The sequence below is a fragment of the Triplophysa rosa genome, linkage group LG9 (assembly GCF_024868665.1).
Source record: "Triplophysa rosa linkage group LG9, Trosa_1v2, whole genome shotgun sequence".
Classification (NCBI taxonomy): domain Eukaryota; kingdom Metazoa; phylum Chordata; class Actinopteri; order Cypriniformes; family Nemacheilidae; genus Triplophysa; species Triplophysa rosa.
The window spans coordinates 18032632-18057382 of record NC_079898.1 but is presented as its reverse complement, the minus strand read 5'-3'; the positions used below and the strand labels follow the sequence as shown (position 1 = coordinate 18057382).

The 24751-nt window shown below is 39.1% G+C and overlaps 2 protein-coding genes across 8 annotated transcripts in view; one reads left to right on the top strand and one right to left on the bottom strand.

The window, feature by feature from the left end:
• The window catches only part of qrfpra (pyroglutamylated RFamide peptide receptor a), a 31789-nt gene that overhangs the window by 2719 nt on the left and 4319 nt on the right, over nt 1-24751 (bottom strand). Inside the window, exon 1 of one of the 6 annotated variants that reach the window (XM_057342997.1) lies at nt 367-470. The exons of the other annotated variants lie outside the window; for them this stretch is intronic. The gene's annotated coding sequence lies outside the window, so the exon portion shown is untranslated. Of the gene's footprint in view, nt 1-366; nt 471-24751 lie in introns of those variants that run through there. 6 annotated transcript variants of the gene reach the window in all.
• On the top strand, nt 43-10489 carry LOC130559739 (G2/M phase-specific E3 ubiquitin-protein ligase-like). 2 transcript variants are annotated; one of them, XM_057342994.1, is made up of 16 exons: nt 43-509; nt 1098-1914; nt 3568-3689; nt 4059-4282; nt 4430-4696; nt 4932-4997; nt 5191-5280; nt 5576-5644; nt 6407-6526; nt 7202-7372; nt 7571-7656; nt 7773-8083; nt 8197-8375; nt 8690-8865; nt 9149-9230; nt 9317-9430. In XM_057342994.1, the coding sequence occupies exons 4-15, from the start codon at nt 4175-4177 to the stop codon at nt 9186-9188; spliced, it is 1683 nt and encodes a 560-aa protein (XP_057198977.1). In that variant the 5' UTR covers nt 43-509; nt 1098-1914; nt 3568-3689; nt 4059-4174; the 3' UTR covers nt 9189-9230; nt 9317-9430. The 2 variants fall into 2 exon arrangements, with proteins under 2 accessions (XP_057198977.1, XP_057198976.1); XM_057342993.1 differs by having other exon boundaries at nt 49-509; nt 9016-9230; nt 9317-10489.

Genomic DNA, 24751 nt, shown 5'->3' with positions numbered 1-24751 from the left:
GTAATTAAATATGTATAATGATTTATAATATGGTACATGACATTATTAAAATGAAAAGTTGTATCTGTTAATATTATTTAATGGACCTGAGCTAGCATGAGCTAAAAATGAACTGTTGCATTGTTATGCACAACATTATTATGCACGATTGAAAATAAAATGAACAATAGGAGATGCTCTTTCTATGATTTTATTTATTTTTCTGTGGTCACACATGACTTCTCTCTTTAAAGTAACTGCGGAGGCGGAAACAGTAATGATGTTGCCATGCGCTCTTACTAGACCGTCTCATTCTAGCGTTTAATGTCGAAGAGGAATCTAAACATCTACTTTAGAAGGACTTCTCTAGGCAGGAGGCATCCTTACTAGTATGTGTCCTTGCGTTTGTTTCGAACCAATCCAGATGCAGCAGTTTTGAGAGCTACGTCACAAAGACTGCATCGCAGAACATACCGTGTAGCTGGCCCAAACTCTCTTTGGCACCTGGATGGTTATCATAAACTCATAAGGTAATGATTAATTTTCTTGACATCTGCTAGTCACACTTTTTTAAAGAAACATTTTAATATGTACTGTATTGTTTAGGTGCATGATAGCCATACAGCATAATTTACCATAGTGATAAACACAGATTAAATCTTAGTTACTTTCATGGTACCTGAAATCCAGGTTTGGTTCAAACTGGCTAACCACCTTAAATGGCTTCATGGTACAGGACCCTGGTGGCGGCCATCATGAAGGGAACAATCAAAAGACCCGTTTATGATTTTAAATCTTTATATATAGTGTATATGTGAAGTATCATGAGAAGAGGGTTGTACCAAGTGTGGTGGATACAGGGGATTATGTGTATTTATTTGTTGTTTTAACCATTATGTATGTATAAATGGTTGTAAAATCATGTTTATTTATTAGCTACATAGAAGATGGATGCAATTATTGAGTGGGGCTGATATTAGATGGATGCATTTGATGTTTGTTTAAAAAACTGGTTGTGTATGTAGCCATGTTATCAATTATGTAATCTTCCTTCATATTCATGATAAACTAGAGAAAAAACTGCTTGGTAATTAAAAATATATATGTTGCTTTTAAAGGTGGCGTATTGTTATTCATGGAGCAATTGATGGCTACAGTCGGCTTGTGGTTTTCCTTGTTGCATCCAACAACAATCGCAGTTGTACAGTCATGCAACATTTCAACACAGCAGTCACCCGGTATGGTGTGCCGTCACAAGTGCGTTGTGATTATGGTGGAGAGAACGTTGATGTGTGCCTCTTCATGAACGTCTTCCATGGAATGCGCACCAGGAGTGTTCTCAGAGGTCAGAGTACACACAACCAAAGGATCGAGAGGTTTTGGCGTGATCTTTGGTCTGGCATTATCAGTGTTTACCATGACCTCTTTACATTCCTGGAGTCAGAAAGCATCATTGATCCTGCCAATGAACTACATATATGGGCTTTGCACTATGTGTATCTTCCAAGAATAAATCGGGATCTCAGAGTTTTCTGTCATCGCTGGAATAATCATGGACTGCGCACAGAGAGATTTAGCACTCCAGTACAGCTGTTTGTCAGAGCATGCCTGCGGTTACAGAACAGACCCTTGAGAGCCATTCAGGGTGTATTTGAAGGACCATTCACTACCCCAGAACTTCAAGGTGGTGTTCTACCACAGGGGCCAGATCCACCAATGGCACAAGAAAGGGATACGCCTGAGTACCATAATGCTGAGCCTTTATGGAGAGAGGACATTCATGTGCCTGAAAGTCTGCTCGATCTTAATGAAGGTCATGTTCATCAACTCCAAAGCTTGGTGGATCCTCTGGATGTCTCCAGGGATAGCATGGGTGTTGACTTTCTTCAGATGACCATTATGTTCCTGCAGTCTGTGGTTCACCCTTAGACACTGGTAAGTAGTGTAGTTTGTTTCACATTTTTTTTTAACAATAATTGTAAGTTCTGTGTTTTAATATATAATAATAATATAATATGAGAATGGTCCAGAGTTTTCATAGACTTAAAAAAAAGTCATTTGTACCAAGGTGTGGTAAAATGCCTCCAACAATTTGCTTAATTTACAGCAAAATCAGAGTACAAAATTAAAAAGAATATAACCAATAATTATGAATAAAAAAATATTAATAGCCTGTTTTTTAACCACCTAGTTAAATAACTATGAATGGAAAAACTAAGGCTGGATCTTGAAATTTATGCCGCGTTCCATACAGCTCGAATTTGGTATTTCCCTCCACAAAAAAAGCATTTAGTAACATTAAAACACTAATGTTATTAGTTAGATTCACTAACATTTAAACGTTTTTATTAACCTAGGATGAGCGCCGTTAAAAAAATTCTGGGTTGTGGTGGGAAGTATCCCAAATCCGAAGCGTCTGAACACAGGATCAGTGGCTACATGCACCCATTTTTGTCAATCCGAATGAATTCAATCTGATTGCAGATAATTTCAGTGCTGTTTACATGTCGCCTAAATGTTGCAATACGATTCAAAAACTTGTTTACATGTACATGAAATGTATTCCGAACAAAAATTCTGCGCAAGCGCACAGCCAGGGTTGCCAGATTCGCGTAACAAATCCAGTCCGCTGGCTATTCAAAACAATACAAAAACTAGCTCACAGTCCTTATTTAAAAATTTTGAATTAAAACGAAGTTGTAAAATAATATTGTTCTCTCTTTGCTTTGTAATGTTATAAAAGAACACACACGATCCCGGCAGAACATACAGCGCGTGCACCATTACCTTAATTATGCGCATGTGCTCTTGTGGTGAGTTTAGTGTTTTGTTATATATTTGACGTAAACATAACACATACGCAGCACTGCGCATGTGCACAAGGTATTCTTAAATCCGATTTCAAGCGTTTACGTCCATATTTTTTTCCTCCTGATCGGATTGTTTTCTGTCTACACCACCCCATTCAATCATGAAAACATGAAGTCTTTTCAGGCCGACTGAGCCATAAATCCGATTATAAAATTATTTGGTTGCATTTAAACGTGGCTACTGCTTATTTGGGGGGGATGGGGGTTGTGTGGCTGATTTTCACCCCAAGAGGGCGTTTCCCGCTCTACCGTATTTTAAGTGATCGTGGAAGAAGATCAGCGGCAGCGCTCACTCAACCTGTTGTACGAGAAAAAGCATGTCAGATCAGAGGTACAGATCACGTCTTATAAGTTTGCGATCTCAGATAAATGCTAACTTCGATAGGTTGATAGGACAAGCAACTCTGGCAAATGAAGACCAAGAAGGCAGTCTGATCGAAAGGTAATTTGCCGTTAATGTGTAGTTGTAAGGATACTTGCTAGACAGATGCCTTATTATGTATGACCTGGCCATTATTCATGTCAATTAAGATTGAACGTAAACATGCTGCGCGCGCTCCCGCGGATAGCAATCTTTTTTTTTTTGGCGGGCGATTGACGAGGCACATGTCTCTAAAAGAAATCTTAAATCATGTGAGCGAACTGTGAGGTTACTGCGTTAAAGTTAGCTATATATTTATTCCTAATGGCCAATGTGGTGTAATTTTTGTACTTGTAGGTTGCGAGAGTTCAGAAATGAGACAAATCCAAGGCCGAGGAGGAGGGTAACCAATCCCCCGCGGACATTAAGGATACGCTTGGGATGCATAGACGAGGGAACCAATCGACCAGTTACTCGACGTAAGTGTTTAATTGATGGGAAATTGTATGTTTTCAAGAGGTGGTAACCTTAAGAATCTTTGGTCAATTTTATTTTTAAGTTGAAGAAAACTTTTAACCAGTTTTAAATAGTTAACTAGCCACATGTATAGGCTACTTTTCAATCAGCATTTGACTTTGCCATAAGTGTTGTGTGTTTTTAAGGTTTTTCTTTATTTTACATTTACATTTGTGCATTTGGCAGACGCTTTTATCCAAAGCGATTTATATTGCATTGTACTACACATTTGTTTCTAACTATGTGCAATCCCCTGGGAAAGAACCCATGACCTTGGCATTGCTAGTGCCATGCTCTAACCACTGAGCCACAAGAAATCTTTTTTATTACAGAGAGCCAGTGTATTGTTAGTCTGTATGTGCCTTTGGACCAGACAGAGGAGGACTTTGTCAATGAAATAAGACGTGTTTTCCCAAGCCTTGGTGATAGGCCAATCGAGCTCTGTCGGATGGATGCCCACCACAACATCATCATCCTGAATTTGCCTGGCATCACACCACGTGACATAAAAGAATGCCTTGAATTGAATAGGTCTGCAGTTTATGTCAGAATCAAGGTAAACCAATTTGTGTAGACACAGCGTTATTTATTTGCTACATTTTTGGATGTATTGATCTTGTCCGTATGAATATACCTTTTGTGGAACATTGATGGATTTGTACATTAATTTGCAATTCTACTAACCTGTCATCTATACACACAGGGTGAGGAACAAACTCCTGTTACCGTGCACAGCCATCCACCTTCACCTGAAATGTCAAATCCCCCTCCCTCTACGAGGCTGAGATTGTCAGACTCTCTGTCATCTAACAACAACCGGGTGCCCCCCATAGTAGAAAGACATGTCTCCCCATCACCAGGAAGGATAACATTAAACATTCCACAGCAAATTAGAACTAGGTCAACCAGATTGTCTCATCGGCTGCAAAATGATGTCAGTGATGAGGATTCAGACTGTATGTTTGTGGAGGTAAGATGAGCTCTGGATACATTTGTCTCTATTTGGAATCACAAATCTGTAGCAGTCATTATTGCAAAGAAAGGAAGTGATGATAATCCTCCAAATCACAAGGGAGACTGGCTGAGGTTAATTAGAACCAAGTGCTTTTATGGAAAGGGTTTAAATTTTATCTCAGGTGTTCAAGGCTCTATCTGGAGATTTGTACTAGGTGTACTTTTTTTGATTTTATGTATTTTGACTTAAGCGAGCACAACTGGCAGAGAGCAGAGGGCAGAATCCAGAGGTGTCATCTTGTGAACGGATAGGGGAAGTGAGTATCATCTGCTGTGCGTGTGCATGTGTGTGTGTGTGTGTGTGTGTGTGTGTGTGTGTGTGTGTGTGTGTGTATAGCAATTAGTTAATCTTTACAGTTTGCTTTGGGTATATCCAGTGCAGAAATGCCACACTGTGCTTTATTTTGGGTCCGAGTTGCCATGTAATTTGTTGTGTGTCTTGGTACAAAGACTGTAGAACAGACGCGAGAGCTAAGGAGAAGCCAGGACGAAGAATACATGGAGGCCCTCAACAGAGACCGGCAAAGGGACCAGGAGCGGGCAAGTCCAAAATAACGCAAATCCATTTGTTACACCCTGTCTACACCGGACGCGGCGTGACGCGACAAGAAACAATAGAACGCATTAGAACTCATTATAATAACATTTTTTATTACAAGCCGTGTGTCGCATTGCGCAGCGTCTGGTATAGACACGGTGTTATTCTAAGAGAAGAGACTGAAGAGGTTATATTTAATGGATTGACAGTATGCCATCTTAGGTTTATAGTCGGGCTGTAAGTTTACAGTAATGTAATGTATTTTAAGATAACTGTAATGCACATCTCTGTTATTAGGAAGCACAGCGGTTGGCTTTGGAGCGTTTAGAGGAAAATTCAAGGATGATGGAAGAGAGGAGATTGAATGTAAGTACATTCGATCCTTCAGTGGGATTTTTCAGTGAGCTGGATTTTTCCTACATCAAATTTATGTAAATCTAATAGAAGAAGAGGCAAGGAAATTTACAGAAAAGTTTTTAGTTTAGTTTGGGCTCAGCAATACTGAAATCATGACAAATTTGACCTGGTAGTTAAGTCTTTTTTGACTTCCACCTCAGGAACCCATAATCAGTCCAGCCAAAGTTCAGATGGGTCTAGAAACAACAAAGCTCTCATTCTCCAACCCATTGGCATATTTTTAGACTGTATATAGACTGTTTCAGCAGACTCGCGTGCCTGGCCCGAAGTTAACTTCCGGTCTGTTTGTTTATTGCTCTGGCTAGTGGCTAATAAAATACTTATTTATTTGTTATCTACTTTATATTAATATATATTTTTATTTAAGTGTATAATAATTGTATTAAATAAGCGATTTGTTAAATGGTTCGTCGCATTTAAAGAAACTATATGGGACATTGACATCTAGCGGTTGAGCTTGGTATCGCAGTCTAAATGGAAAGAATATTGGAGAGACAAGTTTAGCCAAGTAACGGTTCTTCTAGGTTTCTTTTGCTTGTTATCAGAAATAATCTGCAGGAACACTATTCTTTGTAGATGCGTAGCTGAAGTTACTTACGGGCCACAAAAGCGTGCATACTTAGTAAAGTTTGTTTATGTGGTTGCTCTGAATCTCATCATCAATTTTTTTTTTTGATGATTACCAAAGCTGTGTTGTCCTGTTTCCACAAGGCCTTGCTGGAAAGACGCAGCCGTCTTTGTCCTGAACCTATTAATGGCTTCACAATCCAGCTCAAATATCATGATGGTTCCAGAAGGTCAAGGCGGTTCCTACCTATAGACTCATTGCAGGTGCTTACTACTGTATTCTCAGATCTATATGTGACCCTGGACAACAAAACCAGTCTTATGGGTCAATTTCTCGAAATTGAGATTTGTACATAATCTGAAAGCTGAATAAATAAACTTTCTATAGATGTACGAGTTGTTAGAATAGGACAATATCTGGCTGAGATACAACCGTTTAAAACTCAGGAATCTGAGAGCGCAAAAAAATCAAAATATTGAGAAAATCGCCTTTGAAGTTGTTAATCAGGGGCACTGTGGCAGACCATCCACTCACAAAAATAAAGTTTTTATACATTTAAGGTAGGAAATTTACAAAATATCTTCATGGAACATGATCTTTACTTAATATCCTAATGATTTTTGGCATAAAAGAAAAATCGATAATTTTGACCCACACAATGTATTTTTGTCTTTTACTAAAAATGTTCCCGTGCTACTTAAGACTGGTTTTGTGATCCAGGGTCACATATATTAACAAGCATGTTATTTCTCAATTGGTTCAAGTTCACCAAAAAGTTGGTTACCTGGAGTTCTGCTATTTTGCAGGACAATACCACTCAAAAGTTATCTTTTATGGAAAAGTGTGTCTAAACTTTTGACTGGCACGGTACATTAACCTCTGTATAGGCTACATGTGTGCATGTGTTTCCTGTTACCTGTTTTTGTTTTTTTAAACAGAATCTTATGGATTACGCTGGCAATGATGATTCGGCCAGTGAAATATTCTGGTTGAGTATGCCAAGTGCGGGCACACGGCTGTCAAGCACTATGACTGGAACCCTTGAACAACACAACTTGACCATACCTTGCACATTATTTGTTCAGTGGTTGGAAGGAGAGGAGGTGAAAGTATGTAATTCAGTTCTATGTGGTGTTACTTTGCTTGAGTTAAAAAAAAGCATTCCTATTTTGGTTGTGTGCAGTGCTAATACTGTGTTATGCACAATCATAGCATTATCTTAAAAGGTAATAATGAACGTTTTTGATTTCAAAATCTCTGCTTACTTGCACATAATCCAAGCAAGTAATTCACTATTTGACATACAGGAAATCCTTATGAACGTCACAAATCCTGAACCTTATATGGAGGAAAGGCCAGAGGAGGACCATATTGACCAAATAGACTACAACAGGTAAACACCACCTTCCCTACTGATTTAATTTACTTCTAGTGATTTCTTGCAACCTTACAATCTTCTCAAAAATGTTATAACTCAGTAAAGTTGATTCATTTCTTGCTCCCTTTCAGGCAGCATGTCATAGAGATACTCGCAGAGCTCACCAACAAAATTAATACAGAGAACCGTTACTCGTCAAATATGATTAATGCCTGTAGAGATGACATTTATGGCTCTGCACGACGTGCATTCTCTAGACGGCTGTTTGACCCAAATAAGCCACTGGGAGTCGTGTTTATGGATCTTGGCAATAACCCAGAAGGGGCAGTGGATGAAGGTGGCCCAACAAGGGAATTTTGTCGTCTACTGATGAAGGATATACAGAGCAGGAGTCTGTTCGAAGGGCCAGATAATTCAAAGTTACTGGCCTTGGATAGCCATGGTAAGCATTTAGTTATGTTGACATTTATTCAACGGTCCAACCCATGTTAGAAATTTGTTAACAATTAAATTTTAAAAATGTGAATCCAATTGTCTATTTTTAAACTTTTTCAGCTCTCTCAAAAGGGTATTACAAATCGCTCGGAAAAATGATCAGTATTTGCTTGATCCATGGTGGTGTTGCACCCCACTTCTTTGCCCCACGACTGTTCAGTCTGGTTGTGGGAGAGGCTACAGAAGATGTGGACCTAACAGAAATAGTTGATGAAGGGTTCAGATGCCAGCTGCAGAAGGCATGTGTTTTTGTTAAAGTCCCACTGCATGCAATTGTATTACTTCAAACTCATCAAATAGCACATGTAAAAGTTTTTTTTAAAATGTCTTTGGTAAACTGCATTTTTATGGTGAAAATACCTAGCAACGGTTTAAAATGAATTTGCAAATGGTTTATATTAACGCATATTAAAAACACCACATAGACATATAAACAACATTAAAAACTAGATTTTCACCACAGGGGGACTTTAATGCTGATGCCAAGTTCTGGCTAATATAGTGTTTCTGCCAAAATATAAGTTGATATGTTACTAATAACATCATTTTTTAGATCCAAAATGCCATAACCATTGAGGAAACCAGGGAGGCTTTAGAAGAGGCTTCAAACAGCCTTTCTCTCCTTGGCTCATTAAACATCCAGTGTCGGACTCTTGAAGACAGAGAGACAGTTGTCCAGTGTGCAGCCAAGTTTTACCTGGAGGGGCGACTTAATGCTGCAATAGAACAGTTGAGTGACGAATTACTTTTTAATAAACATTGCATCCATTGTGCAATTGTGCAGATAAATGAAGGGGAACGTGAAATGAGATATTTGGTAAAAACGTATTTAGTTGTTGCTAATGTTTGTGCAGAATGTCTCATTGTTACACATTGTAGGTTTGTGGATGGTCTTGGATGTTTAGGTTTGCATGCTGCAATGAAGGCAAATTCTAAGCATCTGCGGTATCTGTTCCTGGCCAAAGAGGACCCACTGACTGCCAAGCACCTCATTGATGTCTTTACCCCACAGTTTGCAGAGGAGGGAAGCAACCGCAGTCACAATGAAATAAAAACCTATGCCTGGTTCCGTGACTTCTTGCTAGATGTGGAAGGTATGATGTCAATATAAGCGAATACCACATGTGTATCAAATACATAGTTTAAAGTATTTTCAAGATATTTACATTATTTGCCACAGATGGACAAATGCAGGTGGACCAGAGTAAAAACCTTACTCTTCAAGAGGTCTTGGCCTTTGCTTCTGGGCTGGAGGAGTTGCCCCCACTGGGATTTAAGAACCAGCCAGTCATTATCTTTATACACATAGGCCGTAAATTCCCAGAAGCTAACACATGTGACGTAGTTCTCCGTCTGCCGATACATAGGAGTTATGAGGAGTTCTGCAACCACATGTGCAGCGGGATATTGCAGGCTACCGAGTTTGGGATGACCTAAACCACGTAACGGTGTTTGTTGTAATTTTTACCGTTTTTACATTTGTTTGAAATCAGCCAGACCCAGTTTTAATTTGGTGGTTCATAGCACAGCCAGTTACCCAGAGCCGTCCACTCTTGTTCTATATCTTTTGCTGTTGATTCACTTTCTGTGCTGCGAGTAATTTTGTTGATTGTCCTCTGCCTTCCAATGCAAACAAGCCAAAATGTTGTGGCACATGTTCAGAGGGTCACACATTAAATCTTTGAAGGGGCATTTGTTAATTATTTTGCAACTCAAAATAAATTCCTGATAAGCTATTGTCATGAATCTTATTTCAGACGAAGACATTTTTGTTGTGGGTACATATAGCAATTTTCACCATTTACATTTAGCAGATGCTTTTATCCAAAGCCACTTACAGATGAAATATTTACATTACTTACATTTAGAAAAATTGTCTTAATACATAGGGGTGAATCAAAGTGAAGAAAGGAAAGAGCAAGAACACAGATTAAAGGTCTTTGCACATACAGTCCGAAATTTTCGTAAGCGTTTTTCGTATTTGGCTCTTGTTTGTACGGTGTCTCTGAATTGTTATAAAAGTCCACTCAAAATGCTTGACGGATGCGAAAAACGCATAAAATAGAACCCGGTCCGAATTTTTTAATGAATTTTTTTACTTATTTATTGTATACTATTTTATTTTGTAACTATAGTCATTTGATAAACTGTAGTAAATACTGTTGTATACTTTAATATTTCCCATAGTAAGACTTATAAACACTATTTAGGCCTGGTTACACGGACAGGGTTTAGCTTAAGCCAGTTCAAAACGTCTGTTTAAAGAACGAAGCACTTGCCTTTATGAACAACTCGCAGCATTGTCGGCTCTTCAATCGTTCTAAACACCGATTCATTTCGAAAAGAATCCTTTATTCAGAAAAACGCAACTGTTGTGCTCTGTTCAGAACAGATTGAACTGACTGCCATTCTGGACTGGATCAGCTGCCACATATACTATATATATATATATATATAGGCTAGCACTATGGGCAATTTAGGCTGGGCAATTAGTTCGCTTCTGTTTAGGTAAACTTAGAACTTCAAAATGTAGTTGTTTTGTGGGTTCAGATTTCATGAAACTGAAATCGTATTTGTCCTTAAACCTAGAGAATAAATACACTGATTACTGGCAACGCTGTGCACCATTTTATTGCAGCAATTTGCAAAGCAGAAATTATATTTAAAAATAAATTAGACAAAGTGTATAACATTAGTGATTCTTACAGTGGATGAATTGTAAAATTCAGTTCTAATTGGAAAATTACAACTGGAAATTTCTAATTGTGTGTCTCGGATGCATCATTAGTTGCAGTGATTGGGGCAGCTGTCCAATGTGCTGACATAAAAAAAGAGAACTTTACCAGGGCCGTTTCAGTAATGAAGTTCAACCAACTCTTGAGTTAAACCTTTTAATCTGATTTGACATGGGAAACCATGCAGGGGTATCCTTTGTAAACGTTGCGTACACTGTAAAAATTGAACAGTTGGATCAACTTAAAAAAATGAGTACAACATACTTTAAAAACACACAAATTTTAAAGCAACAAATGAGCTTTAAACACACAGTGGCAAACAAATTTATAAATGAAAGTCAAGGGTCAAGAGCCCAACTCAAGGAAACACTGATCACCATGATGGTGACTTTTCGTAGATAAGGAAATTTAAGTTGGACCAACTTAATTTTTCTAAGTGTTACCAATTGAAGTAATTTTTTAAGTTGATCCAACTGATCATTTTTACACTTTTGTCAGCTGTGAAATTTAAATTGAACCAAATTTACATTTTTAGGTTTTATCATTTTGGAATATTTTTAAGTTGATCCAACTCATATTTTTTTACAGTTTTTTTACCTGGGAAATTTAAATTGGTCCAACTTAACATTTTTAGGTTTTACCATTTGTACTCATTTTTTTAAGTTGATCCAACTGTTCAATTTTTACAGTGTACGCACAAAACAGGCATAAAAAAATTCTACCCACATATACAAATTTATTAAAAAATATATTTGGCGCAGCCTCAATTTGAGACCTTGCGTAGGCTACACACACTACTGTGGGAGAATAGGTGAAGTAGGCCTAAACAGAATGATTTAAGTCTGTTTTCGCTTTTATACACACATTTGATTAAAATGTCTCCAATTAATGGGGTCAAGCACTCAAATTACATCTAAAAGTTAAGATATTCGTTATAAAAGTTTAGATATTTCTAGTGCAATGTGCTGCTTTTAAACACGTTCCTGTGATATGTTGCGTTAATGATGGTGATATGGCGTGGAGTGTGAGGTGCGTGATCATTTCTCTTAAACTAAATTGCAGAACCCGCCTTGTAGGCAGAGACTATTTGCATTAGCTTTGCCCACCAATATGTGATTGGAATAGAGAAAGCGTAAGAACGACGCCAGTCTGCTTTGGCACTGGAGGCCGGGGTTCCAACCCATCTCTCGCTGAAAACACTCTTTTACCTTTTTCTATTACATTAGGCTACAGATCATAAATAAATTTTATTGAAAACAAATGCCTTTAAGACTTAAAATTCATTTTTATTCATACGTTTAGTGTAAGGTTAGGGGTGTAGGGCTTTAATATCTCAATAAGTTGCCATCATTTTATTAATTTGTATAAATATAATGATTTACACTGTTATTATTGCATAATGTTTAATGCACAATACTGAGGTGCAAATAGGCCTAGTAGCCTAACGTTATCTGCCAATATTTATAAGTAGCCTAATAGCATCTAGGCTAACTATTTCTACTTAATCCAAAGAAACAGCTATTTTCGGTTAGTGTAAACAGCATATCGCTAAGAAATGCTGCTATTTTCACTTGGTGTTAACAAAACCTACTGCTATTTAAACTTAGTTTAATCTAGCCTATATCACTATACAAGGACACAAAACTCGCAAACACTTCCATGAATCACAAGCTAGGATAAATGTTCATATATATTATCAAATATACATTAAAAAATGAAAGCACACAGTATAGAACTAATTGAAAACATGAAAGGTTGCTACAGTACGTCGCCATTCGTTGCTGAACACATGATGATAGGCTAAGTATTCCTTTCTTACTAAGTTGGATACTCAAACTATAATACTTATTAACTACTGTTTTTAGTTTGTATCATATTCACAAATGGTTAAATATGAATTGCATCTGAATCATATTTCTCAATCACATTTAAATCACTATTTTATAATAAGAAAATACTCATTAATCATTGAGTAAAAGTCAGAACCACACAAAAGGACAGGCCTATATTCGAAGCGAGGACATTATAGTAAAACTAGGCGTTGAAGCGCCATATTTCAGGAAGGAGATGGGGGATACATGTAGCCACAGCCTTCCCCTGACAGGAATTTATAAAGACAAATATTCGCAGGTTCTGGCGTGCGCAAAATCTTTACGCACACTTTAAGTATGAAATCTACGCAAAGTTTGTAAATGAGACCCCCTAACAGCTGCGTTTAGTTCAATAGCTACACTGACTCCAGTCACATAGGCTACGTCATCGATGTTTATTATTTCAGGTTTTATTTTGAATAAAAAACACGTTATTCCGCCAACAAATATAGCCTAGGCTACACGACATGATCTATACAGGCATTTGACACTTGATATTAAATAAATGTAATTATTTTTCCACGGAGTCGAATGCTCTTCTTACATAATTAAATGTTCTCTAATCCAATCTGTTACATTTCTCAATTTGAGTAATAAAGTGAACATTTGACTTCTACTCAACCAACAGCAATAAGGCAGAGGCTCGAAAAATGGAAAACCTGAACGAGGAGGTTGCCCTGATACCAAGTATTGCAATAATATTAAAATACAGTAAAAAGAATGACTGTTGCTTTCGTGTCATTTATTAGATTAACCTAATTTAAAGCGATTTCTGCATCACTTACCTGCTGCAGTCCTGTGAAACTCCTCTTTGATAGATTTGTGCCCAGGAAACAACACAAGAATCTCAGAAAAAGCGTGAGAGCGAGGCACAGTTTCCTCCGCATATAGCACCCTTAAAATGTTCTCTGCATCCACTTTGTTATATATGGATATGAGTAAATAAATATAACAATAAATAATTCATGTAAATATAAATAAACATAACAGTGTATATATATTTATTTATATATATATATATATATATATATATATATAGATGGAAAAATCCTCTCCCGACGTAAATTTAACCTCCTACGAATTAATGATCCTCATCTACAGGATCCTGTATAAAAAAGACATGCCAGTCCGTGTCTGCATGATGAAATGTGCAATAAATGAATGTACAGACATTATCTAGACATGTAGAAGATAAAAAATATTTAGTCTTGTGTTACAACTGTGGTGAGAAAAATAATCTCAACAATTTTTTTTATATATAGAAAACGCATAGGCCTAAGAATTTTTAGATATTTGTTCTTGAAATAAGACAAAAATACTCAGCAAGAAAAGCAATTTTCAGCGTGAATGAAGCTTACGCTTTAAAAGGAAGAGACCGAAAGGAACGTTGGGTTTACCGAAGAAAACCTGCCACCGACAAGGCCGGATTCTCGAAACTGTTCTTAAGATATAATGTAAGATTAATTATCGAAAGTTTGTAAGAAAGTTCACAAGAGCAATTCTGGAACATTTCATAATAAGTTCTCAAATATTTTATAAAGAATATCTTTAGTTTTTGAAAGAATAAAAAAATGTAGGCTATATATGTTTTGTCGATTATTATACTCGCCTGCTGGTGAGGTCCGTGTATTTATTTGTGTAACAATCGACTCGCATTCTAGCCTATTAGCGTGTTGTGTTAAATGGCATTAACGACCGCATTAGCTAGCATTATTATATTACATTTTTATAATACTTTGTGTTACTATGTCATAACATTTTTGACCCTCTCCGTTTCAAGTCACTTTGTCCCATATAAATGTAAAGAACAATTTTAATAACAAACTGAAGACAGTACCTTATTATTATTATTATTAAATCAATCTAGAAATTCTGTAAGGCTATCTAGAAGATGATATTTACGACCGCTTTTGTTTCGAGAATTTAAGAACTGTCTTAAAAATAAGAAAAAATATGGCAGTTGTGAAGCATTTTCTTTCTGAGAATGTTTTGTGAATCCCCAGGTTAGGTTCACAGTCACAAAGTTACCATGGTAACTGAGTTACCTCACGAGCTTGACTTACCCTGCTTTCTCCAGATTGACTTACCTCCCATTCTGAAACAGAAAACTCAGTTTCCCTCATTTCAGGGTAAACATAATTTTAACTAAACCTTCTATCTGAACCGGCCACTGCAACCAAGAGTTGTTTTTGTTTTCTTGTTACAAAATATTTCTGAGGCACAACGCACCTGCAGAAAGAAACATTATAGCCTATGTCATACAGTCTCATTATGGCAACCTGAGTGGGAGGAGCCAAAGCACCACAGCAAAAAGGCTGAATATCAGGGGAGGTCACATAAATGTGGCATATACATATGTAGGCTACCTCACAACTACCTTAGAAAGTTTTGGGCTTGATTAAGTCTATTTTATCCACGGTCTTCCCCCACGGCCATTTAAAAGAAAAAAATGATGTTTCATACGCAAGGCAGGCTCTGTCTTTTTTTGTGGAGCTAAATTATACTTACAGTATAATAACTGAACAATCATAATCCGTTGTCCGTTCATTACAATAACTCACATCATTACAATCAGTTGTCCTCGATAATTCCATGTTGTTTTGGTTGGCTTCAACAAGAGTCATAACGCCATCTAGCGGACAAAACATGACACACTCAAGCCCTAAAAATGAGCACACGCTTTCGACATGAGGAGAGCACGTTATTTTCGCCTGTTTGGACTCTTGAACCACACGTTGGCATTGCATGCTTGGTTGACCCGATTACACGTTGATAACGTGCGTTTATCACAAGAAAAAACGGGCGTCGAAAACGCGCGTTTTGGCCGGCTAAAACGCGCGCTCAAAGCGTGCGTTTTCGGTGGCTCCTAAGCGCACGTCGAGAACGCGCGTTTTCAATAGCAAATCACACGTCAAGGACGCGCGTTTTGATGCAAAAAGCGCACGCTTCCGTCGCGCGTTTTTTGGTTAACTCAAAGCGCACGTCGAGAACGTGCGTTTACACGAAAAATCACACGTCAATGACGCGCGTTTGCTGTCGAATCGCACGCTTTTGACGCGTCAGTGTGCAATAAGACGCCCTACCAGGCGTTAATGAATACTTTGGCTTTCCATATGAAAGTCCCATGACCGTCCCCTTGAGCGTCCGGAGGACGTCTTTGGGGACGTCCTCGGGACGGCAAGAGGACCCTACACACCGACGTTTGGGGGACGTTCGCTGAGGATATTAAGGGGACGTTCTGGGGACCTTTTTTTGTTAGCTGGGATGACCTCTCTCTCCGATGATCTCTATCTATACGACGGCATTACACGTCTCAATATAATGAAGGAAAATGTGCAAAATGCCCTAATCTCTAAACCTGCACTGTATATACATTCATTTCAACATTAACAACTTTAAAAGAAAACTAATGTGTTGTTTTCTGCTGAACTGAGATTAACAAATAGCAGCATCAAGTTGTGACTGATCATCCTCTGATAACATTTCAGCTCTTCTTGTGGCTGGTGCAGCTGAAAGGGGGGTTTGTTTAATATTTTCTTTTAGTTCATGTCTTTATTTTCCTTCTAAAAGTGTTTCACACGCAGCCTCCATGCACTCTTTTACTATTTCCCCATCAGTAAAGGGCTTGTTATGTTTTCCTAAGATCCACTGTATTCTTAGGGAACATTCATATGCTGGTTGTTGGGCGGTGAGTGAGGGAAGACCCATGTAGATCGCTACTACTGGGCTTTGAGCTAATCTATTTTCCGTGTCCTTACCTCGGACTGCTGTGGGTAAGTTTCTTCAAAGTGTCTGTCTAATTTCATAATGCAGTTTAAGGTTTCCACTTTTGACAACCGCAACAGACTCCGAGCAAATGAGACAAACCGGTCTCGTGCATGTCGATGCATGAAGATAAATGCAAATCTCTCGAGCCATTCATCTCGGAAAACATGGTTTTCAGTGTCAACTTTTCTAACTTTTGAAAAGGACATTGTTTTTCAGTCACTGAGAGCTACGTCTGCGCACTGTGCAGCGAGTCTGTCTCTATGTCTCGGCTCTCTTCACTCATCAACGTCTGAACGTAGCAACAGTGCACATATGTTAACTGTCCGTGGCGCCGTAGGACCCAAACTGCTACTGAGCGGACCTTGATGTGCCTGGTATAAATTTGATTGCATTAGATTCTAATGATTAGAATATAATGTGGCGTTCATTTATTTATTATGTCAAACGGCTTTGAGGTCCGGATGGACGCATCTCGCGGTCCGCTAGTTGGTGACCCCTTAGGATATATGTTATATTATCCCCATATGCTGTATTATCTTCATATACATTAATAAAACAACATCTAACCATTACCAATATCCTAATTAATCATCATTTATGGGAAAGCTACATTGTATTGTGTATGAAATTTCCCTTTTGCCTCCAACATGAATACATTTCGAACAGAGAACATCAGAATCAGAATCAGAATCAGAATCAGAAGAGCTTTATTGCCAAGTGTGCTTGCACACACAAGGAATTTTCTTTGGTGTTGGAAGCTTCTAGTACAGACATTCAACACAATGACAATACAATATAATACGATTTACAGTCTAAAAGATTCTAAATTGTGCATATATAAAATAAAGACTATTTTACAGAAAATGGGGGATAATAACATATAAGAGACATTGTACAGGGTAGTATATAGTAGAATAAACATATTAACAGATTGTATGTACACTTGTGCAAATGGATAATTTAGTAAGTAGAGGTAGTGTTATATACATGTATACATAAGATGTAGATATAATAAGGCACTATAGTGCACACTATAGGAGTAGTGGAAGTGGAATATTGCTCTTAAGGAGCAGTTATCTGTTTAGGAGGGAGATTGCCTGGGGGAAGAAGCTGCTTCTGTGTCTGGAAGTCCTGGTGTTTGGTGCTCTAAAGCGCCGGCCAGAGGGCAGCAGATCAAAGAGTTTGTGTGCTGGGTGTGTGGAGTCAATGATGATTTTTCTTGCCCTGTTTTTCACTCTGGAATCGTACAGGTCCTGAAGTGTGGGCAGAGGAGCACCAATAATTTTCTCAGCACTACGAACTGTCCGTTGTAGTCTTCGTAGGTCTGATTTGGTGGCCGAGCCATACCAAACAGTAATTGAAGTGCACAGAACAGATTCGATGACCACTGAGTAGAACTGGGTCAGTAGCTCCTGTGGTAGGTTGAACTTCCTCAATTGACGGAGGAAGTATAACCTCTGCTGGGCCTTCTTTACAATGGAGTCTATGTGGGACTCCCACTTCAGGTCCTGAGAGATGGTGGAGCCCAGGAACCTGAATGACTCCACAGTATCCACAGTGCTGTCCAGGATGGTGAGGGGAGGAAGTGATGGAGGGTTCCTTCTGAAATCCACTATCATCTCCACTGTCTTGAATGCATTCAGCTCTAGGTTGTTTTGACTACACCAGGCAGCCAGCTGAGCAACCTCCTTTCTGTAGGCAGATTCATCACCGTCTTGAATAAGGCCAATGACTGTGGTGTCATCTGCAAACTTCAGGAGTTTGACAGAAGGGTCTGTAGAGGTGCATTCGTTTGTGTAGAGTGAATATAGCAGTGGAGAAAGAACACATCCTTGAGGAGCTCCGGTGCTGATGGTACATGTGCTGGATTTAAATTTTCCCAACCTCACTAGCTGCTGCCTGTTCGACAGGAAGTTAATAATCCACTGACAGGTAGAGGTTGGCACAGAGAGCTGGGTAAGCTTGGGCAGGAGGAGGTCTGGGATTATGGTGTTGAAGGCCGAGCTGAAGTCTACAAACAGGATCCTGACGTAAGTCCCTGGTCTGTCTAGGTGTTGTAGGATGTAATGCAGTCCCATGTTTACTGCATCGTCCACAGACCTGTTTGCTCGGTAAGCAAACTGGAGGGGATCAAGAAGTGGTCTGGTGATGTCCTTCAGGTGGGCCAGTACAAGTCTCTCAAATGACTTCATGACCACAGATGTTAAAGCAACAGGCCTGTAGTCATTAAGTCCAGATATTTTGGGTTTCTTCTGTACAGGGATGATGGTGGAGCGTTTGAAGCATGAAGGGACTTCACACTGCTCCAAAGATCTGTTAAAAATATTAGTGAAGATGGGCGACAGCTGCTCCGCACAGGCTTTCAGGCAGGAGGGTGAGACATTGTCTGGGCCTGGTGCTTTTCTGATCTTTTGTTTGCGGAAAAGCTGGCAAACATCCTCTTCGCAGATCTTAAGTGCAGGTTGAATGTCAAGAGGAGGTGTTAATGGTATAGCAGAGATAGGGTCAGGGCGGGTGTGAAGGGTGAGACTCTGCATTTCAAAACGACAATAGAAGTCGTTCAGGTCGTCAGCCAGTCGTTGATTACCCATAGACTGAGGTGATGATGGCTTGTAGTTGGTAATGTCTTTCAGGCCTTTCCACACTGATGCAGGGTCGTTGGCTGAAAACTGGTTCTTCAGCTTTTCAGAGTAGCTTCTCTTAGCTGCTCTTATCTCCTTTGTCAGTGTGTTTTTGGCCTGATTATACAAGACTTTGTCCCCACTTCTGTAAGCATCTTCTTTGGCCTGACGAAGCTGTCTCAGTTTCATTGTAAACCATGGTTTGTCATTGTTGTATGTTAAGCGAGTCCTGGTGGGAATACACATGTCCTCACAGAAGCTGATGTAGGATGTCACTGTGTCAGTTAACTCATCCAGATCAGTGGCTGCAGCTTCAAAGACACTCCAATCCGTGCAGTCGAAACAGGCTTGTAAGGCCCGCTCTGTTTCGCTGCTCCATCTCTTTGCTGTTCTTGCTACAGGCTTGGCAGATTTAAGCTTCTGTCTGTAGGTCGGAAGAAGATGAACCAGGCAATGATCAGAGAGACCCAGAGCTGCTCTGGGAACAGAGTGGTATGCATCCCGGAAAAGGGAAAAGCCAACATTGTTTAAACGAAAACTCTCTTATTTTAATCTCCCAGGTCAGTACCCTTAAAAGACAAATTTCACCTTTTAAAAGGTACATCATGGTACCATACAGTAAAGTACATTAGTCAACAAAGTACAATTTGTCTTTGAAGGTACATGTAGGGTACTGAAATGTACCTGTGAAAGGGTACAATGGTGTACCTTTGAGGGTACTGCCCCAGTGACAAGCCATGTACCCCTAAAGCAGGAGTCTTCAACTAAAATCGCTTGAGGTCCAGTAAACGAACCCTCCTTACCAGCCGAGGTCCGGATAATAAATACCAAAAACATGAATTGATGGTTTTTGGCAGACCAAAGAAATAAACATGTCTTTTCATATCTATACGACGGCATTACATGTCTGACAACAATATAATGAAGGAAAATGTGCAAAATGCCCTAATCTCTAAACCTGCACTGAACATACAACCCGATTCCAAAAAAGTTGGGACACTGTACAAATTGTGAATAAAAAAGGAATGCAATAATTTACGAATCTCATAAACTTATATTTTATTCACAATAGAATATAGATAACATATCAAATGTTGAAAGTGAGACATTTTGAAATGTCATGCCAAATATTGGCTCATTTTGGATTTCATGAGAGCTACACATTCCAAAAAAGTTGGGACAGGTAGCAATAAGAGGCCGGAAAAGTTAAATGTACATATAAGGAACAGCTGGAGGACCAATTTGCAACTTATAGGTCAATTGGCAACATGATTGGGTATAAAAAGAGCCTCTCAGAGTGGCAGTGTCTCTCAGAAGTCAAGATGGGCAGAGGATCACCAATTCCCCCAATGCTGCGGCGAAAAATAGTGGAGCAATATCAGAAAGGAGTTTCTCAGAGAAAAATTGCAAAGAGTTTGAAGTTATCATCATCTACAGTGCATAATATCATCCAAAGATTCAGAGAATCTGGAACAATCTCTGTGCGTAAGGGTCAAGGCCGGAAAACCATACTGGATGCCCGTGATCTTCGGGCCCTTAGACGGCACTGCATCACATACAGGAATGCTACTGTAATGGAAATCACAACATGGGCTCAGGAATACTTCCAGAAAACATTGTCGGTGAACACAATCCACCGTGCCATTCGCCGTTGCCGGCTAAAACTCTATAGGTCAAAAAAGAAGCCATATCTAAACATGATCCAGAAGCGCAGGCGTTTTCTCTGGGCCAAGGCTCATTTAAAATGGACTGTGGCAAAGTGGAAAACTGTTCTGTGGTCAGACGAATCAAAATTTGAAGTTCTTTTTGGAAAACTGGGACGCCATGTCATCCGGACTAAAGAGGACAAGGACAACCCAAGTTGTTATCAGCGCTCAGTTCAGAAGCCTGCATCTCTGATGGTATGGGGTTGCATGAGTGCGTGTGGCATGGGCAGCTTACACATCTGGAAAGGCACCATCAATGCTGAAAGGTATATCCAAGTTCTAGAACAACATATGCTCCCATCCAGACGTCGTCTCTTTCAGGGAAGACCTTGCATTTTCCAACTGACAAGCCAGACCACATACTGCATCAATTACAACATCATGGCTGCGTAGAAGAAGGATCCGGGTACTGAAATGGCCAGCCTGCAGTCCAGATCTTTCACCCATAGAAAACATTTGGCGCATCATAAAGAGGAAGATGCGACAAAGAAGACCTAAGACAGTCGAGCAACTAGAAGCCTGTATTAGACAAGAATGGGACAACATTCCTATTCCTAAACTTGAGCAACTTGTCTCCTCAGTCCCCAGACGTTTGCAGACTGTTATAAAAAGAAGAGGGGATGCCACACAGTGGTAAACATGGCCTTGTCCCAACTTTTTTGAGATGTGTTGATGCCATGAAATTTAAAATCAACTTATTTTTCCCTTAAAATGATACATTCTCTCAGTTTAAACATTTGATATGTCATCTATGTTGTATTCTGAATAAAATATTGAAATTTGAAACTTCCACATCATTGCATTCTGTTTTTATTCACAATTTGTACAGTGTCCCAACTTTTTTGGAATCGGTTTGTACATTCATTTCAACATTAACAACTTTAAAAGAAAACTAAAGTGTTGTTTTCTGCTGAACTGAGATGAACAAATAGCAGCATCAAGTTGAGACTGATCATCCTCTGATAACATTTCAGCTCTTCTTGTGGCTGTTGCAGCTGAAAGGGGGGTTTGTTTAATATTTTCGTTTAGTTCATGTCTTTATTTTCCTTCTACAAGTGTTTCACACGCAGCCTGCATGCACCCTTTCACTACTTTCCCACCAGTAAAGGGCTTTTTATGTTTTCCTAAGATCTATGGCGTTATTTTAATGACAAATGTCGCGAGCGCATTATTACAAGGCGAGAGCGCATTCTTGTCATACGAGCACGTGAATCTCTCCGCTTGCACGCCGATTTCCTTTGCTCATGCACAAAACTAGACGCGCAGTTTCAATTATACGCTGCTCTCTTATGAATTGTCTCTCCTCTCGCTCACTGAGCGTGTGCGCACTCAAAATGCGTGCCGTGCGTCCACGAATCCTTTGGTACTCTTGCTCTCAAGAGGTCCTCCTGTGTGTTCCAGGCATTATAGGCTGTCAAAAGTAGTCAACCAATCAGGGATAGGCTTCCACGGCGGGCCAATGAAAACGCAACCTCTTACATGGCATCTTATTGGTTGAAAGTGACTCGACGTATTCAACGAAGCAAGATGGATCCACCACGTTCTCAGGTAACACTATTAATATATTCGATGCAACATTATTAATCAAATGTATATTAGAAATGAACGGGGCATTAGGATGCTTTGTAGGCTACATATAAACATCCTAGTCAGTTTAACTACCATGTTATTCAGACAAAACAGGCCAACACCCTCAAGTTCAAGTGGTCCTCATGCATGTCGTACACTAAACATAGTATTGTCAAAATAGTACTAAATTGATTAACGAACAATTTAGATTGGTGTCTTAAGTTAGCTTTATTCTAAAATAATATTTACTACAAGTAACGGTACATATCAAAACAATAATAGCAGTGGAGTATGATCCTCCCAAGATGGCAGCGCAACATTCAACATAGGGCATGACGTCAGCTTCACACTCTTTAATTATCATGGTGACGATTTTAGATTATTTTAGCATTTTATTTTATAGTAACAGATTTGGAATGCATTTGGAAAATCATATAATATTCTATACCTATTTGGTTATGCATTTAATGCATTTGCAGACAGACATTGTAAGTGTTCTGCATTCAGTGTTCCAGAAGTTCAGGGCATAAAACTGAACTTCTATGCAATATACCAAACGCTCCCTTACCGTTCATTTCTAATATACATTTGATTAATAATGTTGCATCAAATATATTAAAATTGTTACCTGAGAATGTGGTGGATCCAGAGGCGTATTAAGACCCCCAGAGATGCCCCCCATCCACCCACCTACCCACACGCAAGAATCCACTCATTAAAATATTTATATATTAAAAGATTGTGTAAGAATGAAATTCAGCAATTTACAATATACTATTTTACAAGAATTACACATTAATATGACACTTTTGTAGGAAAGAACACAAAAAACAACTCTTTTCATCAAGCATTTTTAACAATTAGGCCTACTGTAGCTAAGAGGTCGCATTTACATTGGCCCGCCGTGGAAGCCTATCCCTGATTGGTTGACTACTTTTGACAGCCTATAATGCCTGGAACACACAGGAGGACCTCTCGAGAGCAAGAGTCAGTGTTGCCAAATTGGGCGGTTTTGAATTTGATTGTGCGGGTAATAATTGGCTTGGGCGGGTGGACAAAATTTGGGCGGATTTGGGATCAGTTTGGTGGGTTTGAAACATGTTCAATGTATAGGCTTATTATTTAAGAAAACCCAAGTGTGTGTGTACTCCATCCAATTAGTAATCATGACGTTACTAAACACGCCCACTGACGAGGTCGCAGGCAGCTCGCAGGCTATCCTGCGGCTTTTAGCCAATCACGAGTGATAGTTTGCCACCGCCAAAGACAGTATTGCAACCGCCAAAAAAGAAGAAGCAGCCAGCACTCAGCGGGAAATATAAAAAGTCAATATGCCAAAGTCTAAGTGGGCAAAAGATAAAAAAATGTTACAGAAAGGAGTGGGAGAGTGATTCTGAAAAGTTGCGTTCAGCTGTGTTCTTCAGCATCCTGTCAAGCTACAACCGACACCCTGTTACTGTTCTGCATTTAAAGGTAGGCTTAAGATCTCCCTCTCTCTGTCTGTCTGTCTCGCTCTTACTTACACACCTGTGTAAAATGTAGTAATAATAATAATAGTTAAAATACTCAACTCAACTTTATTTATATAGCGCTTTTTTACAATTTTCATTGCTACAAAGCAGCTGTACATAAGACATATTGACTATAAGAAAATCAATTAAAGTTGTACCTGCAAAAACAAGAAAAAGTTAAAAAACACAGAAGACAGACATACCCACATACAAAACTGTCACGAACTTTCGTGGAAGAGAGAACCCAGATGCAGGCAGGCAGTGATGGGGTTAACCGAAGACGTTTATTTAAATAACCAAAACACAAAACAAAGACCCACGGTGGGGCAAAACAGCACAAACCGGATAACCAACATGACGAAGACTAACTGACACTAAACTAAAAAATAAACAACACTAGACACAAACTTGACTTAACACTTACTACTGGACAAGGGATACACAGCACACAGGAACACAGCGAACAAGGAGCACAAGGAACATAATCGAAGACACCATAAACAGGTAACCACATCAAACGTAATACAAGAGCAACCTGACAATGAAACAAGAAGGCATTTTAAAGGAGAGACAAACGAGGGATAATTACACAGGGCAGGTGGGAAACATTAGACACGGCAGGGAAGCAATACATGAGACGAGAGGGGCGGGGCCAATGACAAGACACGAGAAAACACATGAGATAAGAGAAGATAAACATCCCATGGTCTTCTCACACAAAACCTAAGGCTTTGCCATGGCTCTGCTACAGGACCAAGAAAAACATGACTACATGAAGCAGAGCCATGTCACAAAACACTCCACACACACAATATAAACACGTACTAACACACA

Excerpts from the sequence above, each read along its gene's own strand:
- LOC130559739 (XM_057342993.1), top strand. The coding sequence starts at position 4,175 with ATGGATGCCCACCACAACATCATCATCCTGAATTTGCCTGGCATCACA. Across the intron at positions 5,645-6,406 it reads TGGAAGAGAGGAGATTGAAT|GCCTTGCTGGAAAGACGCAG; the intron begins GTAAGTACATTC and ends TGTTTCCACAAG. Across the intron at positions 8,376-8,689 it reads TCAGATGCCAGCTGCAGAAG|ATCCAAAATGCCATAACCAT; the intron begins GCATGTGTTTTT and ends ATCATTTTTTAG.